Source organism: Tauraco erythrolophus, chromosome 7 (genome assembly GCF_009769465.1).
Source record: "Tauraco erythrolophus isolate bTauEry1 chromosome 7, bTauEry1.pri, whole genome shotgun sequence".
NCBI lineage: Eukaryota > Metazoa > Chordata > Aves > Musophagiformes > Musophagidae > Tauraco > Tauraco erythrolophus.
Window position 1 is genome coordinate 53,321,663 of NC_141471.1, and position 18,163 is coordinate 53,339,825.

At 38.1% G+C, this 18,163-nt stretch overlaps 1 protein-coding gene across 1 annotated transcript in view; it reads right to left on the reverse strand.

The window, feature by feature from the left end:
- Nucleotides 1-18,163, reverse strand: part of ADCY1 (adenylate cyclase 1) — a 153,201-nt gene that overhangs the window by 10,141 nt on the left and 124,897 nt on the right. Inside the window, exons 10-14 of the mRNA XM_086614699.1 lie at nucleotides 17,152-17,249; nucleotides 14,309-14,393; nucleotides 10,344-10,433; nucleotides 7,126-7,382; nucleotides 6,363-6,489 (exon numbers count right to left, since the gene is read on the reverse strand). Of these exons, the coding sequence (XP_086470825.1) occupies nucleotides 6,363-6,489; nucleotides 7,126-7,382; nucleotides 10,344-10,433; nucleotides 14,309-14,393; nucleotides 17,152-17,249 (657 nt within the window). The remainder of the gene's footprint in view (nucleotides 1-6,362; nucleotides 6,490-7,125; nucleotides 7,383-10,343; nucleotides 10,434-14,308; nucleotides 14,394-17,151; nucleotides 17,250-18,163) is intronic.

Sequence of the window (18,163 nt, forward strand, 5' to 3'; positions counted from 1 at the left end):
TCTAGAATTTGCTATCCTGATCTGTTACAAAGTCTACATGCTTTTCTCACTATTCATTCCCGTCTAAGTTGGAGAAAACCAGTCACCTCTTGCCTTTGTATAGTATTACAATATTCTTTTCCTGTGATTTTTTTTTTTTTCAGGAAGCAAATTTTTGCTTTCCATGACAAAACTTAGGTATTCAAATCAGTCTGCTTTTCTGTGCAGTTTACTTCTGTATTCTTAAATTTCTTCACAAGTAGAAAGAATGCTGAAAGAGAACTGGTTTTATAAATATAACTTCTTCAGGAATCATTCCCTTTTGAAATAGACATTCTGAGTTCCTCCTCTAATTTGTGTAATAAGAATCAGAATTTATTCCAGAGGTGAAATATCAGTAAGCACTAAATAGCAGTTATGTCCTGCAGGAAATACACCTGAAATTTTTATTCCAAACAAGTATCTATTTCCTGTTTGTGAGCTGTTTTCCTGACACATTTTGTTTTGCTGTTTAAATTTCATATGCTGTTTTCTTAAAAGATCTTTCCCCTATTTTGGTGGTATAACTCTGTCTCTGACTTATTGTTGTCTATAAATGTGTGTAATGGCCTCTTGTGTTTAGTCTGATTGTTGGAATTTAAATGTTCTAATAGTAAAACTAAAAAGCTTTTTTCCAGCTGAAAATCCAAACTAAGCTTACAAATTAATTTTTTACATCATACTGAAATATGGGAAATTTTACTCTGATGACAGCAAAGAGATTTGCAAACTGAATTCATATTCTGAATAAAAAATCCATTTTGGGTGTGCTTATCCATTCCTCTACTTTTTGAATAAGAACTTTTTTGTTATTTTCCTCCTAGAAATGTTTAAGCTTCCAGAGTAAGCTCCCAATACAATATGGGGCAGAATAGCAGCCTAAAGAACAATACACATTTGGGCCAGGGTATAGAGATTCCTGGACAAGTCAAAGTAATCAAGCAAGGGCAGGTAAGTGGAGCAATCAGTTGGACACATTGCATAGATAGTGACGTTGCTCAATCACTGGCAGCTGCTGGTTTTGATCTGCTTTTCTGATCTGGAAATGTGTGATCAGATTCCTCTGCCTTGCTCAGTCATGGACCAACGCATTCATTTTGGAAGACATGATTGAAAAGGTTCTTCAGCAATAAGAAGTGTTTCCTACCATTGTGTATGATCCACAACAAAGGTTTCAGAGCAAGCCACAGCACAAGGACAAAGCTGCCAGGACTGAAGGAGACCCTTGTGACTCTGGTCATATACCTGGACTTCTGTCCAGCCTTTGACACACAGAAATAAAAGACAATTCTTATATACCAACATAAAATAAATGAGAAAGGACTCTCTATCCTGTTGGTATTTTGGTTGTTTCCTTCTGATAGAACTTTAAAACATGTGATGGCCCTTCCCTTCCTTTCTGTCTCACTTCAATACAATCATGAAACTACTGGGAGAGAAATGCCAGTGGCACTACTGTGTGTGTGCAGGTACGGGTGTGACAATGTTCACAACGATGGGACTACAGCCATGACTAAGAGGCTGAGAACTGAGCTCTTGAGTGAAGAACTAGTGGCTCAAACCAAACCACCAAAGTCATGACTGAAGGGGTGGCAAAATCCTTAAGAGCAGGGAAAGGTATCAAGCATGTCACCATTGCTAAGAAACACAATAGAATGCTACGTTTCCAACACACATAGCAAGTGTGTCTTCCCCTCTTTGGATACAAAACTGTTAACAACAATTTTGACTCTGAGACGTTTCAGTTGCCAGAAATGAGATGAAAGCCACTAAGGTCATGAAAGGCCCTTGAGTAATACCATGGTGGGTAATGGTAGCAAATCCTAAATAGAGACAAATTATGTAAAGAGCAGAACGAGGGGAATGTAGGCCAAGTGCTTTTAGCTTTTTGTGCCCTGTTTCAGGCCAGGCAGTTCCTAGCCAACTCTCTCCCTGTATGTAGTTCAGGGATACATTTGCACTGGCAATGGCGATATGGGGCAATGCAGTGTCATGACGAATAAGCTGTGTTATCTCTGTCTGACCTAGCTCCAGACCTAGAAGCAGAACATTCATGGAATTAGCATAGTACTCCTTCTGAGCTACTTAGTAGTGTTGAAAAGCAAGGTATATTATTAGCTTAGGCCACACACTGGGTTAATACTGCTATATTGTTGCTGTTACCCTATCTGGAGTCTTGGCGTGGACTGCACTTACACCATCCAGACATACCAAATGTCTAACATCCTGCTTTTATTAAAGTGATCTGCTAGGAATATGAACTGAAGTGTACCTTCTCTGCTAGTACTGCATAGAGTTTGAGTGTCCATCTTCTCACCCTGCACTGCCTCAGGCAGCTCTAATACATGCAACTCCTCAGGAGCTAGCTGGGGAAAAAGGAAAGTTCTCCTTGTGTCTCTTGCAAGGGAAGATAAGGAGTGAAGACGAGTTAAAAAAAGACTTAGTCACATTCAGCAGTGAGGACTCTAAAACTATCCCATCACATGGCTCTATGGGGAGTGAAGTTAAACGATTACTGATATATTCTGGACCTTTTTCCAGCTTCCTGCTTTCTGCCCTTCAGGGGAATGTAATTAAAACTGTCTTTCCTTCTAGTGGCTCGTGAACTCCTAGTGCCTACTCTCTGAGCAGCTGAGATATAAGGATGTGTAGGCATCACCCTTTCCCAGGCAAAACAGAACCTGAGAAGGGAGAAGGAGTACTTGGGGCCAGAGAAAGAAGATTAAAATAGCACAGATTGCAGGTATTTACATTCCTGCTGGAAATATTATCCAGACAGCTAAATAACATCCAAAGCTTCATCTATTTTCCCTTATTCCTATTGGTTAATTAAGGAAAGCTGCCAGCATGATATTTATGCAATAGCTGCTGGCTCAAAAAACAAGGCAGATTATTGTGAAAATAAACAAGAAAGAAAATACGCAGGCATGAGCAACATGATTTTAAAAAATTCTCCTTTTTGCATATACCTGTTCAGTATTCGTGGCAGCTAGGTCATTTTGCAGAACTTAACTGTATTTGCAGAGCTGCAGTATTTAAAAGCAGGCTTTGGTTTTGCTTCGGACCCCGTGACAAAATATAAAACGTTCTTCGGTACTATGGCTTTCAACATCAATGTAATTAAGAGCTATTGCATTTTACAAAATCAGACAGCATCCCACAGTTTTTGCAATGCTGGCAACTGGTTACGCATCCCCCGTTCAGGAAGCGATCTGAGCTGTTGCATCACTCGAGCTATCAGATGGCTCTTTAATAAGCATAAAAATGCTGTAGCGTGTCACCGACTGAAGAGTTACGATATGAAAACCCACTGTTTCAAGATACAGCTAAAAAGAAGCAGAAACATCATCTTTGTACCTGAAGGCGGCACTAAAACCACAGGGAAGGGACCCATCACGCTGCTTCTGCAGGGCCAGATTTTTAAGAGAAAGTGCAAGCCGCCTGACAAACCTTGCCTGCTGACTGTAAAATACATACTTCTTCCAAGAGTCACGGATTAGAAAAGACAGCTGAACGATATTCTAGTATTCCCTAAAGAATGCAGCCGTCAGTCATATTATTGTACTATTCTTATTTTCCTCCCCTGACAAACAGCGGGTGACTGAGTAACTCCATTTTTTTGAGCAGTTTTAGCTTCTTCATAAATTTATTGCTTGTATTTATTTGCCCTTTTTTATTACCCTCCAGTTTTGTTGAATAATTTGCATAAGCAAAAGTGATTATCGGTCACAAATAAGTAAAATGCTCCTATATTTGTGATTCAGTTATTGTCGTATGAGGCACACAGAGTTACTCAACAATATTATGTAGGAAATTAAATTCTCCTCCCACTGCCTGTTAGAAAAAAACACAACACAAAAAGATATTTTCTGGAAATACTGTGATATTCAGAAAGGTTAAATTTGGCACAGAAAAAAACCTAGCAAAATCAACAAGAACTTACAACACTGCTGATGTGTGAACAGTATGTACAAATATAAATCTCTTAACGACTTATCATCAACCAGAAAAAAATATTTTTTCCACATGATGTAGTGGAAACAAGGACAACATTCCTTATAACACATTAGCCATTATTATTTATTGGAGAGAAAACAGATCTTCCATGTGGAATCGAGAAGAACAATAGTATATGCCCAGATATATCATAGAATCATAGAATGGTTAGGGTTGGAAGGGACCTTAAAGATCACCTAGTTCCAACCCCCCTGCCATGGGCAGAGAAATGCTCCACTACACCAGGTTGCCCAAAGCCTCATGTAACCTGGCCTTCATCAAATAGGTACCATCAGATATATCAGCATCAAAGAGGCCAAGCATCAACCCAGCATACTGATTTCAAAGAATGGTAGTGAAATTGATCCCTAATTTCTGGATTTTCTACCTACACTGATTTTTTTTCCTTTCTGATTATTATCATGCAAATCTCACAGACAAGATGGTACCACATAAGTACTTGATTTGCAATTGAAAAGATCTGAAAATGGCATTTGATCTTCTCAGATGAAAAGCACTTTTTGAAATGGTACCTGAAGATGTCACTGGACATTACTGAAATTTGATAGGCATCCCTATGTCTTAACTCCCCTAATCTCCTTTGGAGTAAGGGAACAATGGTTTTAACAACACTGGCAGAAGACTAGGTATTTCTGTGAAACCGGGCGCCAAGAAAAGAGAAAAAGCTTCTTCCTTTACTATTGTCTGGTTCTGTTCTTTCAGCAGGCAAGCATCCCATTAATTTCCTGTACTTGAATTTTTGAAACTAATTGATAGCTAATTAAAAGCCAACTTGAAACTAAGAATCTTTAACAAGTACATTCCTTAGGCATACACAATTCATCATGCAAGTCATAGTAGCTGGAATGATGAAAAGCATTTCAGATGCTGGAACTCACTCTTGACCTGTTGAAAGGCCACAGGATAGCAAAACATTCTCTTCCTGCTTGCTATTTCATGGCTAGGAATAACATACAGAAGGTCTCGTATTCATGGATCATATGGCACACACATACCTCCACAATGTGCCAGTCTATAACAGATAGCTGCTATACAGCCAGTCATGTGCTGCTCTGAGTTTCAAAGTCAGGGGATTTTCTTCCACCTGAAAACTATATTTGGCACTACTGCAAGCAGAAACTGTTATCAGTTTGTCCAAAACAAACTTCTGAGGCTGACAGGCACAGCACCTATCAATACTGCAGGTCATAGGACAAAAATTAAATGAAGTAATCACGTGTTATTGATTATTGACCCAGTTAAACAACACAGAGTCCACAGAAATTATAGAATAAGATAAATTTAAATCATAAAAGAGGTGGACAGGGTCTTGGACATCAAGACAAAGAAAAAATCCCAATAGATCTTAACTGTTAGATTGAAAAAGTTTAAGAGTAGAAGATAAGAGCTAAGTCATTCCCGATTTCTCCATTCTAGGTAACACAGTAGAGTCAGGGATGTGTTTAATCCATGTGTTCATCTTGATCCTAAATGTAAAAGCAAGCACTGTGACGATTTATAGAGTCCTTTTAACAACAGAGTTAATAGGGTGTAGGTGAGAACAGGATGTGACCCCTGTGAACTACAGGAGTGTAAGAGTGTAAGATTTATCATAAAGGCAACTTCCAAATTCCATCAAAACAAAGTCATCTTCCTCAACTTTCTCCTTCCCTCAGGGGCCAGTGTGAAACACTTTGGAGGTGGGAATAGGACTGCTGAGAGGTGTGACAGGAGGCTGACGTTTCCTGATGCCCCTGCTTCTGGCTAATATAATTTCTCTAGGTTTTGCTGTGATTATGATAGTTAGGAAATACATTTTCAAAACAAAAAGTCCATGTATTTGGTATCTAAAAAAACTTTTGATCTTCCTTTGGAAAAGAGTCCCATAGTTTGATTGCATGATATAAGTATTGCCTTTATTAGTTTTATTTGCTTCTTTTCAGTTTACCTGAACATCAACTTATTTTCACTCTTTTTTGTATTATAAGATGAAAAAAACCCCTGGATTTAATTTCTCTATCTCAAGTTTATATTGCTAACAGTCAATTTCCCATGTTTGAAATTCTCCCTATTCATAAGGCACCTTAGATATAAATATATTACTTTATTAATGATGTACTGTTATGGAACAACTACAAACAAAAAAAATCACTTCTCCAGACCAAATGAATTTTATAGGTCTGTGGAAAGAATGCTCTAATAATTGCCCTCTGTAAACCCCAACAGACATGGAAAATTTTGAAAGTGTCTTAGTCCAACTAATTTGTTCTGAAAGTATTTGCAAGTCAATTCAAAAAGTAAATCATTTTGTGTGCATGGATACTAGAAAGAAAAGTCCTGTGACTTACCTGCACAGCCCAGAGGTAGTCCAGACGCAGCTTCAAGTCCACCTGTCTGGAATGCAGTGCCAAAGCACAAGAAAATAGCAAAATGGCTAATATTGGTTCATAGCCACGCATATAAAAGGAGCCACCCCTTAAAAATAAAAAGAAAGTAAATGAGATTTTATTCCAAGTTTTCTAATACCTAACACTGCATGTTTTTAATATCAGATCTTTAGTTTAGAACATGTGGGTATGCCCTAATCACTAGCCTTTTCTGAAGAGGCTCCAGAGGAGATGGGTGACAGTAAATCTGATCACTGCATCAGATCAACATTCAACTTCTTCAGGATTTTATAATGCTATATATTATTGTAATGTGTGTGCATGTTTTTAATTAGGAAATCTAAAAACATGTAAAAGCTCAAAAGCTTAAATGAAACTGGAGTTGGTTGGTTAAGGGCTGCTGAAATATGGAAGTGAAGTTTTTTACAGTATTTTTCTATTTCGTATTATAATTAGACTGTAGTGTGTTCAGCTGAGGCATGTTAGCATAAAACTACGAAATAATGGGGCAATAGTTGCTAGTTCTCAAAGATGATCTCCTGTTGATGTATTTTACTAGATCCTACAATTTCTGGGGAGAGGATGGCTTAAGTATTTCTTTTGCTCTGCTGAGTATATAGCCCCAAGCAGCACTGAATACTAGAGGACAATTCATAGATGAGTAGTCAATGTCGTGAGTATCTATACAGAAATACCCGTTGCTTTCACTTTGCGAGATACTTACCCCACTGCTTTTCTGTAACCACTGAGTTCCAGAATAACTATGTACAAAATCGTAACAAAAAGCAGGAGTATCATTTTTGGCAAGGAAGATACACGTAGAAATATTGCCAAGGTGAGAGTCCCCACTACACAGGAAAGGAAAGCATAGTGGGCTGTGTCACATGGAAGTTCATTCATTGTTTTGTTTGTTCCACCAGGAGAAATGATAACTATTGAACTGCTGGAATTGGTATTCCAAACCCAAGGCATACAGCCAACCTAGAAAAGACAGGAGATGTGAGAAGAGGAGAAGGTTAAATATGAAATAAACAGAAATGCAGCTGCTATGGGGGCTGACTGTAGTTTGTTTATAATTGGGAATATATGGCTCTGAAGTTCCCATCCAGCTCACTGCTCTAATAAAACCTCTCTCCTTTTCCTGTAACACTTTACTCAGATTTAGGTGGGAGACACTCTTTTTGTTCATTAGATGCCAATAAGGTCAACCAAATGAAGTCTGGGCTTAGTTGAATAGTTTCTCTCTCAGTGCTCAAAAGCAAGAGATTCTCAAGCCAACATATTCCTGCAAAATTAAGGAACTTCAGTAAATATCTTATGTGGCCATGCAGGTGAGAAAGGTTCTTGCACAGAGCACAAAAAGAAATGTGTTTGCTTTATTGACTATGTAAATTCTATCAATTTCAATTAATCAAGTATAAAACAAAACATATTTTAGTATGTGATTAAAAAGCTAAACATGAATAATATCCTTTCTCCATTTCAGAGCTACTTCTGCTATCACGTATGATTCAAGTACAAGGTCTCAACTTTAACTACCCCTGTCATTTCAGTTATCCAAGGAGATCCATTTTCTCCCTAGACTGGGAAATAAAAAAATGTTTTAATGCATTTCCTACGGGAAATTTGAGGAAATTTAGCCTGTTTCTTCTAAAGGCTAAATGTACTCAACTCAGAGCTGTTACCCAAGGAAGGGAGGAATTTTCTGGCCAGTTGTGCAAGTCCCTAGAGCTCTAGTTTTAGTTGCACTCCAACCTTCACCACTTAAAAAGGGAGACGATAAGAGCATAAATGGGGAGAGTGGGTTGGTAGTGTGAAATTGATTTTAACAGGCACTGTCACATAAGCCCTGCCCTGTACTTAAGCTTCTCTTTTAAAGTGTGTTATTAGAGCTTTTTATTTCATCCTAACCACTGATAATGAAGTTTTATAGCATGTTGTAAAATAACTGACAGCCTGAATGGTGATTAAGCAATATATTTTACAGGGGCTTGTAGTCATTTAAAAAGATGAGACATAACAGATAGAATGTGAGTTAAACTCATAATGGCTAACATTATGAAATGAGATGAGAAAGAGTGAAGTGAAAAATCCGTTAAACGTGATTTTGTTCCACATCTTTAAAAATGCTATTTATACTAAACTTATCCAAAAACATAGACATGCATGAGGGCTTCTTCAATGGTGTGCAACCCATCCAGGAAAACACCATCTGCTCTACAACTGAGAGTGAAACCTCAACACCTAACTCCTCTGCTAGCTGAGAATTCTAGAGGCATTACTTTGCAGGAACTAATAATTCCTACTGATTAAACGTTTCTCCTAAGCATTTCAATGGTTACAGGCTATTTTTGCTTCAATAAAGGATAAAGTCATATTTATGACTTATTCTAAGTTGTAACTGAATGATCACCAGCTTGTTGGAGGCCAGAACTTCTAAACTCTAATCTACCTTCTTCCACCGATGTTCAACGTTGCCTTAGGCCTTAGGGTGTCCGTTTCTCATTTTCACCATCTTTAAGTGACAGCAATGGTGCTTGTTTTGTTTGGTCAGAGTGTCAGATCTATGGGGAGTGATCCAAAAGGATTCCAGCTGTCGCAATATTCATCTCAATCCCAAAGTCAGATACACAGAAGTTGCTGAGATGCTAGCTAGCCTGGAGGCACTGCACATCTCTATGCATTTTGGGCTTATATGCACATTAAGAATCACATATATGTCTGTGTGCTATTAGGGCTGTGTGTTACTCACACAGCTGATGTTCAGGAATTCCCAGAAATGTCTGAACATCAGTAATTCTTGATACCTCTCAGGACATTGGAATTCACAGACAAGGGATACTTTAGCCATTCAGTTCATGGGGATCAGCATGGTAGATGTTCTCAGGGCAGGTCCAGGGACAAGTGAATAAACAAAATACAAAGTAAAGGGCTTGGCATCTCAGTTAGCACTGTGAATTGCTCATGGAATCACTGTCTTCCTATTGGTCAGAACACATTGCCTAAATCCCACAGAGAGGCATGATTTGAGACATCTGCCTTCTCAGCATTTCCAATTGTGTTTAGCATGCTATTTTTGTGCGGATTCTTTCCTTTGGGTACCCTAACATGTTTAATTCATTAGCATTAGCAGCCAAAATGCTGGAATTGAGTGCTAGGAATCTGACAAGGCAACTAAATGTCAAATACTTAGGTGGAAGTTTAAATCCCATTTGACATTCAAGTTCACCGTGTAGAACTAGCTACTAATCTACAGTAAAAGAAGCTCAATTTTCAGAAATATTGAGCAAGCTCACTTCATACAGGAGAAGCTTTCTAGACGTTAGATATGAATGGATCATGTAAGTAGCACAGTGAAAGTACCTCTTCTCGTTACGGAATACTGTCCATATTTTAAGATCTCGTTATCTTTTCTGATCTGCCTGGAGTAAAAACATCTCCCTGTTATTACACAGAAATATTTCTGTAAGTTGTCACATAGAAATAAGTAATGTTGTTTGATGCCATGCCTTGTCTGTTACAAATATATCAGCCATTGAACTAGTAAGCAAGTTTGATGTTTACAAATAGTTTTCCCATAAAGTACTTGATATCAGCAGACTATGTGATACTGAAGTTGGTGTTCAATAGGGATTATCTGTGTAATTTGCTAATAGCTTTGCTGCCCATAGCAGGGGGGTTGGAACTAGATCATCCTTATGTCCCTTCCAACACAAACCATTCTATGATTCTATGATTCCTAATCCAACACCCTGACTCAGGGCAGTGAAAGTTCAAATTATAGCAAAAGACTTTAATTTTGAAAAACATGCTCTGCAAGTATGAATAATAAAAAGAGTAGGAATTCACCAGATGAGAATATGGTATGTGTTTAACGGATCTGTACCAGGTTGTTCTTTTAATGGAATGCTAAATTAAGCCATACTTGGTTTAAATACTCACCACACATCCTTGAGCCACGGAGTATATTAAGATCACAATAAAAATACACAAAATGGTACGAATTTGTATTGTCAGGCACCCTGGAAAACACTAAGGAAGAAAAAAAAAGATCTACAGGTAAAGATTTAGAAGTATTTTTTAAAGTGCGGTTGTTATTTTTTAGTAGTCTGTAAAAAGAAGTGAATAAGGAATACGGAAATTTTGCCTGCACTGCAAATTATGAAACATGCATGCAGTTATTATTGTGTACATGTGTTTTAACGGTAATCACATTTTGGGGGGTAATAAATGTGGAATTATTATTACTATGCATTATTTCTCACTACAATTACAACTCTTTAAAAGGTTAGTAGGATGTCTGCTTATAATGTTAATAATAAATTAGGATGGCATTTGATTTTGTTCCCATGGGGAAAATACCCAAAGCATCTTTTGCCTTGCGAATTTTCAGCTACAAATAATGATCCAAGAGAACATACTGTGGTAGCATAGAATTTTGGAGTGGTATTTGTCTTCTGCTATAATAGTCACGTTAAATGCCAGAGTAGCTTTAATTATCAGGACTCATTAAAAATATTGAATTCATCAGAGTAGAAAGACTAGTAGAGAACAAAAATATCTGGTGGAACGGAGTCTTTTGAATCTTTTGCTTGTCTCCATTTTTACCCTGATTCCACCAATGTGAAGTGTGATGTGCTTGCTGCTGTGAGCATATATGAAGCCAGTGACAGGTGAGAGAGGAAGGATAAGTGTGTCAGACTCTAGTACTTATGCTTGTTCCAGTCACACTGATCTACTCTGTTTTCAGGGAAAGCTGCTTTCCTGCTTTTCCCTTTGCATTAAGCATGTTTGAGGCATCTGTTATCTACTGGATCCATGATACATCTTTCAGACCACAGGACTTCTTCCAGTGACTTCAAGGGGCAAGAATCAACTCCAGGAGACAATCAGATTTAAAGGGGAAACAAATCTTGTCTTCCTTAAAAGAAGAGGGCTCAGACTTATCTAGGCTAGATTTGACTTAAGATCAAACAGAGTGAGCAAACACCTAATGTTTGGATGAAAGTCACCAGTCCTGAAGAAAAGCTGTTCATTTCATAGGTAACATCAACAGCTTCCAGCAGGCAACAAAGTACACATAGAGAGGGGCTTCTGTGGCCTTGGCACAATAGAAATCATGTGTTGAAACTCCTCCCCTTCCTTTCACATATGCAGAGACATTTCCCCTGTATGTGTGACCATGAATTAAAAGTTTGAGATAATAATAGGTGAATCAACGTCATCTGGGCTGTGAAACATGAGAATACAGCTATTACGGAAAAAATAAAATCCATGTGTGATCCAAAAATATATTCTGTCTTCAGTATGGATTAAGTCCATGTAAATGTAGGTGGGGAACAACCAACGTAAGATCAATAGTAGATTTATATAAGCATATTATGGAGTTGAGTTAACTTGCTACACCAGAAACCAGTTTAGCTACTAGTCAGCATCAGTAAAATATATTGGGATACCCGAGGTATATCACCTTTAATAAAAGACTGAGCATATTGTAGAACAAAAACCTCAAATTCTAAGGACTTCACATTGAAAAGCTGTGTCGCAAGAGAGAGGATATAGCAGCAAAATTACACTATGAATAACAGATAGACTATTTCTGCCCAAAAGTACTGTTTGCCTTGACACTCAGGGCCATTCCCACAGAGCTGGTCAGTCCCCAGCCTGTGTCATTGTAGGGAGCTCTTCCTTCTCAGGGCCTGGACTTTGCATTTATCCATGCAGTATTTTGTAAGATTCCTGTTGGCCCATTGTGCCAGCCTATCTAGGTCCCCCTCAATGACCATCTTGCCAGTGTGTTGGCTGCTACCCCAAAATTAGAGTCACCTGAAAACTTAGCATAGGTATATTCCATGTCCTCCTCCAGGTTGTTGTTAAAAACGTTTAACAGGACAGGTCCCAGGATAAACTCCTGTGGTAACCCACTTATTACTGGCTTCCAGGTAGAGTATGATCATAAACTGCTATGCTCTGAATGTGATCATCCAGATGGTTTTTTACTTATCATATTGTTCACCCAACTAGACCAAAAATCCTATGCACAAGAGGTGGAACATGTGTGGTTTTATCCATATAAATAAAATACAAAATAATAGTTTTGTTTGAAGGAAATATATATATATTCCATTAATTCAGTTTGCAACCTATTTAGTTATCTACTGCTTGTTAAAAGAGAATCCCTATAGTTCAAATACAAGGCTACGTGTTTAATAGTGACAAAGCAAAACGCAGATTCAAAACCAATGTGTCCTGACACACTGTACAGACTGGGTTTTTTTGGTAAGTGGTACATATATGTTCTAAATGTTGACATGCTAGGTTATTGGGTTAAAAAGAAAAACAAACCTTTAAAAAGTAAGGTATGAGACATGTCTCATTAAAACTCTGTCTGACACTTAAAAGATTTATACTTCTGACTTTTGGTCATTCTGAGATTACATCTGCTCTTTTATGATAGCATAGCATTTTGGGCTTCATTTCCTTTGTTTTCTTTTATTTGTGGAAGTTTTTATTAACTAAGTACTGTCAAATCCCCAAAATGCTAGGTAACTGGTACACCACATTATTATGGTGGTTTCATGAGTGAGGCATTTGGTGCTAACGCATGGAGAAGTTGAGCCACTTGTCCAGCGTAAAATAGCAAGTGCCAGAAGTCTGATTAAAATAAGAGAATGACCAGTTTACAATTCTATATTCATTATACATAGTACATTTATTATCTTTTATTTATTATATAAGACAAGTTTTCACCAGAAAATTTCAAAGTGTGATATTCTGAGGTTTTTTATTGCGTTATTTTTCTAATGCTGGATTTGATCTTGTAAGGTAGTAAATCTCTGGAGCAACCTGGAACAAATTCAAATTCTGTTAACTGCCAAAACACTTGGAACAAACCTAAAGTTTGCACTAGCCCCAGGGAAATGGCATAAAGAGGAACAATTTCCTACAAACTTCATCTGTGTTTCTAGTGTCCATAGACAGAACAACAGATGATTAACTACTGTGCCTTTATGAAATGCAAGTGATCACAAAAATTACACCTAAATAATTAGTTAAGTTTATTTATAAAGATCTGCTCTGTATAGGATACTCTGCTAATATACTATTTACGTTTCCATGAAAACAATTACTTTCCTCCTGCCAAAGGGTGTTTTTTCCTAACTAAAAATTAGTGTGTGCTAATCAGCAAAGCTGGTTAACTGCGTAGGTGTTTTCTGCTGATATTTATCTGAAAAGACTAAATTTAGATTAAGCCACTACAGATTTCTTTCATCAGAAAATTAGTCTGTACATGCTTTATTCTGATCTGGCAGACCTAGTCCTCTCCTACAACAACCAAATGTCCTTCTGCATCATTACTGTTGTGAAAACGTAATGCAGGAGAATTAATCATTACTAAAGGTTTTGAAAAGGCCAAGGGTTGCGTGTGCAAAACATTGTGCTTTACCATCAAAACAGCTGCTGCTTTGGCTGGAAAAGTTTTGAAAACAGAGGGGAAGTTAGCAGGACTTTACACCCAGATACCACTCAGAATAGAAGGGAGAACTCATGTGCTTCATGGTCAGAAAGGGAAAAAAAAGTCAAATTAAAGGAGCTGTTTATCTGAACATTGGAATGATTCAGTAGCTAGTGGTAGGTGTTCAGGGAAGACGTAGGAAAAAAGACAAAAAGTGTAGCATTAATGGCACTGAATGCTACACAGCTGTAACGATTACTCATGTAAAAAGTCTACTTCCAGGTGAACCATCTTTGTTTCTGAAGTGCCCAATACGTTACTTAGCAATGAACTTGAAAAGCACGTAGATTTCGAACTCTGTGAAGCATGCACTGATGGCTTTGTATTCCAAAGGACAAAAAAAGCATATCCATCAAAAGGAAGAATAGTCATAAAATCTTAAACCACTTACTTGTACTCGTGTGACATGTAGGTACATAATACAAGCCACTAGGAAGCATATGCAGAACACCAGAAGAACAAGAACTACGGTACTCCTAGAATCAAACCACAATAAAAGTAAAGCAATGCAACTCAGTAGCAGATGAAAACAAACAGCACAGGGGTCCTTCTGAAATGGTATTTTGGATGAACAGTGCAGGATCTCCTTCTCACCCTTGCTGTAATGCTGTCACAGAGGAATTTTGACATTGCAATGCACTACTGTCAAGAATGAGAAATCAATAAATGTCCTTGTCTATGGTGCCCACTCTGCCCTTAGCAAGGAGACCAAAGCACCTCAAAAATTCAATAACAGAGTGTGTCAGGAGAGACACTTTCTAATAGTAGGCTAATGCAGAATATTCAGCATGATGACTCTTATAAGTGGAGTGTGTAAGCCAATTACTTGGCCTTGGCAGCTGTGTAACAGTTACCAGATGCTTTTCTCTTCCAATCACTCCTTCTAGAAGATTCAGAAATCAGAGTCCAGTCAACTCAGTTATTTATCAAGTCAAATAAAATCAGACCAGACTGTGATCCCTTCTTCTAATGGAACAGAGCAACTCCTTCCTTTTGAGTCTTCCTCAAAGGTCAGAAAAATCTTAGGTTTCAAAAAGATGCTGTAATAATTCTTTTAATTCTTAATCTTCCCTCTACTGATCTTTCAAAGTAGGCTTGTTTTTCATGAGAAGAGGGGTGCTGACCAAGCACTTCCCTCCTCCAGAAAACCTGTGTTTCTGGAACAGTACCTTATAGATGCGAGCAAGCTGGCAAAAGTTAGTCCAGCAGTGCTGGTGCTTTGTTTTAAGCTCAGGGACAGCCTGGCCCCACGCCAGCCACGGAGCCAGGGCCTTATGACAGCAGCATAACATGATCTTCACACCACCTTTTATAGTCTTGTGAGATCCACCCAACAAGTCCAGAAGATGCGAGCCATGGCTGCAGGCATAGGCGTTATCTGTGCCCTTGACCATCACTGGGCAAAAATTGCCTATACAGTGTTTCTAACAGTAGAAGAGAAGAGTGCAATCCTTCTGCTGCAGAATTTCTCAGTATTTGGCTTTGATTTCAAATTCACGTAACGATTCTCATCCATACACAACTGGCAAAATTCTGTGGTGCAGCATGTGTATCCAGAACGGGGAGGTGACTCCAGATGCTGTCAGTGTGGATTCTGACTGCAAGTATTAATAGATTGCAGGCTCTCCTATGCTTATAGGGAATTGGCTTGTATTCAGGATGGTAGTATGCTAGAAAAAAATGCAGGGGACATAATTGCAATGGCGTCTTTTAAGGCAGCAACAGCCAACAACTGACACTAGTGATGAGTGGGACCCTGACAGAGATTTGGGTTGGCACCAGTGACAAAGGGCTACATTGTTTTTTAAAAATAAACCCAGCATTAAAACTTCAGAAAGATTCATCATCAGGGTTTTTAGTGGCTACGTTGCATGTGGGCCTCCATAATTGGACAGCTTAGGTTGACAGGAACATAGCCTTACTTTCTCCAGCTCCATCTGGGGATATAAAATATGTCTTTAGCTGGGAAGCTGTTTTGCTCAGATGATCATAGGAATTGTGAGAATGTCAAAGCCATTGCTTTCTGTGTATTTATGCAGCAATTGGCTTTCTTACAACATTTTCTTGTTTCTAGATTCTGAATCTCCACCTTGGAATATTGTGATACATGTCAAACACCTTTATTATCACTTCTCTCATTATTGTAACACATTACACTTCTTGTCTTGGCTTTTGCATTCTCTTGTCACACTTACAACTACTTTGGCAATCAAGTCCTGTGGAGAGGGGAAATTTTCCAGTAATTCCAAAGTTTTAGTCTATCTCATGCGCATCTGTGTCACTGTGAGGGAAGAGCCCAGAAAGACTAGTAATTTGGTTGTATGAAACCACCAGACACTGGAAGAGACAACTTTAGACAGTTCAGTGGGTGGCTTTTCTCACTAACCCAGTAATGAACCAGTCCATCTTCACGGCCTTCAGTGATCATGTTCTGCTGGAGCTTGTGTGTTTGTCAGATCAGAGCTTAAACTGAATCTCTATCTAGCTGGTTTTTAAGTGACCATACTTTAAGTCACTTTAAGTGACAATACAACTACCATATCCTATGATTCTTGGAAATTCATTCTAGTTTCAGCTACACTAATACCCTTTGTCTCTCCTTGTTCTAAATTGCCATGTACTGCAGCTGAGCTTTACTTCAGAAGTAGGTGAAAGAGTTCTTAACTATTCTCCAATTTGTCAGCAGAGGTTGTTAGTCTGGAAATTAGATGTTTTTTCTAAGTGACTTTGAATTCTACAGATGAAAGGTATTATATAACAAATTCACATGATGATGATGATGATGATGATTATTATTATTAAAGTAAAAAAGGTGTTTCCCAAACTTTCAATTAGAAATAATAGAATATAGGAGTAAGTATTATACTGATAGGATTTGTGACTAGAAAAGACCAGAATTTAAAATGGGATTTTCAAAAGTATTATGCTGTGCCCAGTTGTATTCCCATTAAAATCCCAATAATTAGTCTACTTATTAGAACTCCTAGATTTGAAAGTGAAGTCTAAGTTTTTACTTATTTAGTAAGGATTCATACAGTATTGACAAAATCTGCAGTAATCACTAAACTACATCGCTCAATAATGGGCATCAGACACCTCCCAATACATCATGAATATTTGGTTACGTCTGCTTCAGTGCAGCCAAGATATGACTGCAACTTATGTGGGAACAGCCAAACTATGCACTTGAAGATGTTCCACTTTGAATTATAATGGCAAAAGACAGAAACTTACTGTGGTATTATCAGAAGGTAGACAAGGCCAAATAAGGCAGCTAGAATTAGTGAGAGAACTACAGCACTGGTGAAGTACTCATCCTGAAGCTGGTGGTACTGTTAAAGAAAGGAAGAAATTAAGGCAGTGAGCACTTTATACACACCCAGCTACCCACGCTTGTCCATCATCAGTAAGAAAGAACTATAGCCTAAAATAAAACAAGCCTCTACCTATTTTACAATCATACAAATAATCATTGCTTAATTCACACAAAAAACCCCAATGGGACAAGTCTACACAACATTTTCCTTGACAGCCTTCTGTTTCAGCTGTTTAGTTACTGTTTAGTTTTCACCTGGTAACGAGCCGAATCCGGGTTAGGCTCAGACATAAGTTTATCGTTCAGAGCAACCAGAAGGAGGTGGCACTCCCTCCTCTCCACTTACTCATCACAAAAAAAGGCCAAAACTCCATTGGTGCTGCCTTCGAGGAGTTCTGTCACCTCAGCTGCTTAGGACAGGCACTAACAGATGGGCTGGAGGCAGCTGCTAATGAGAGACACAGGCTCAGTTTTGAGCAGGTATTGTCTCTGATTCCACTAAGCCACAGTCCTTACAACAGAACACTTTTCAGGGGTGGAAATGCACAAGTGTTTTCTCAGAAAGATTCAAATTTCAGTCTCTTTTTCACCAAAAGTCTTACTTATTTTGAAAGAAAAAAATTACGATTAAATAGTAAATCACTTTGGAAACTTGAAATCAAAATTAATGCTCAAGACCTTAAAAAAATTGAGTCTAATGTGGCACACAGCCTTCTGACTTGAAACAGTAGTGACATGAAATCTTAAGACTACAAAGTGGCTTGCAGTGGAAAAACAAATGCTACTGCCAAATGAATCCAAAATCATATTACTTTTGCTTTTTCAAACACATAAGCCAAAAGCTGTTATTTTTTTTAAATTCAAACAATTTATATTTATGAACAAAACCTATACAAGGTAGGAACAAACAGCTCTACTTTGTTAGCTTAT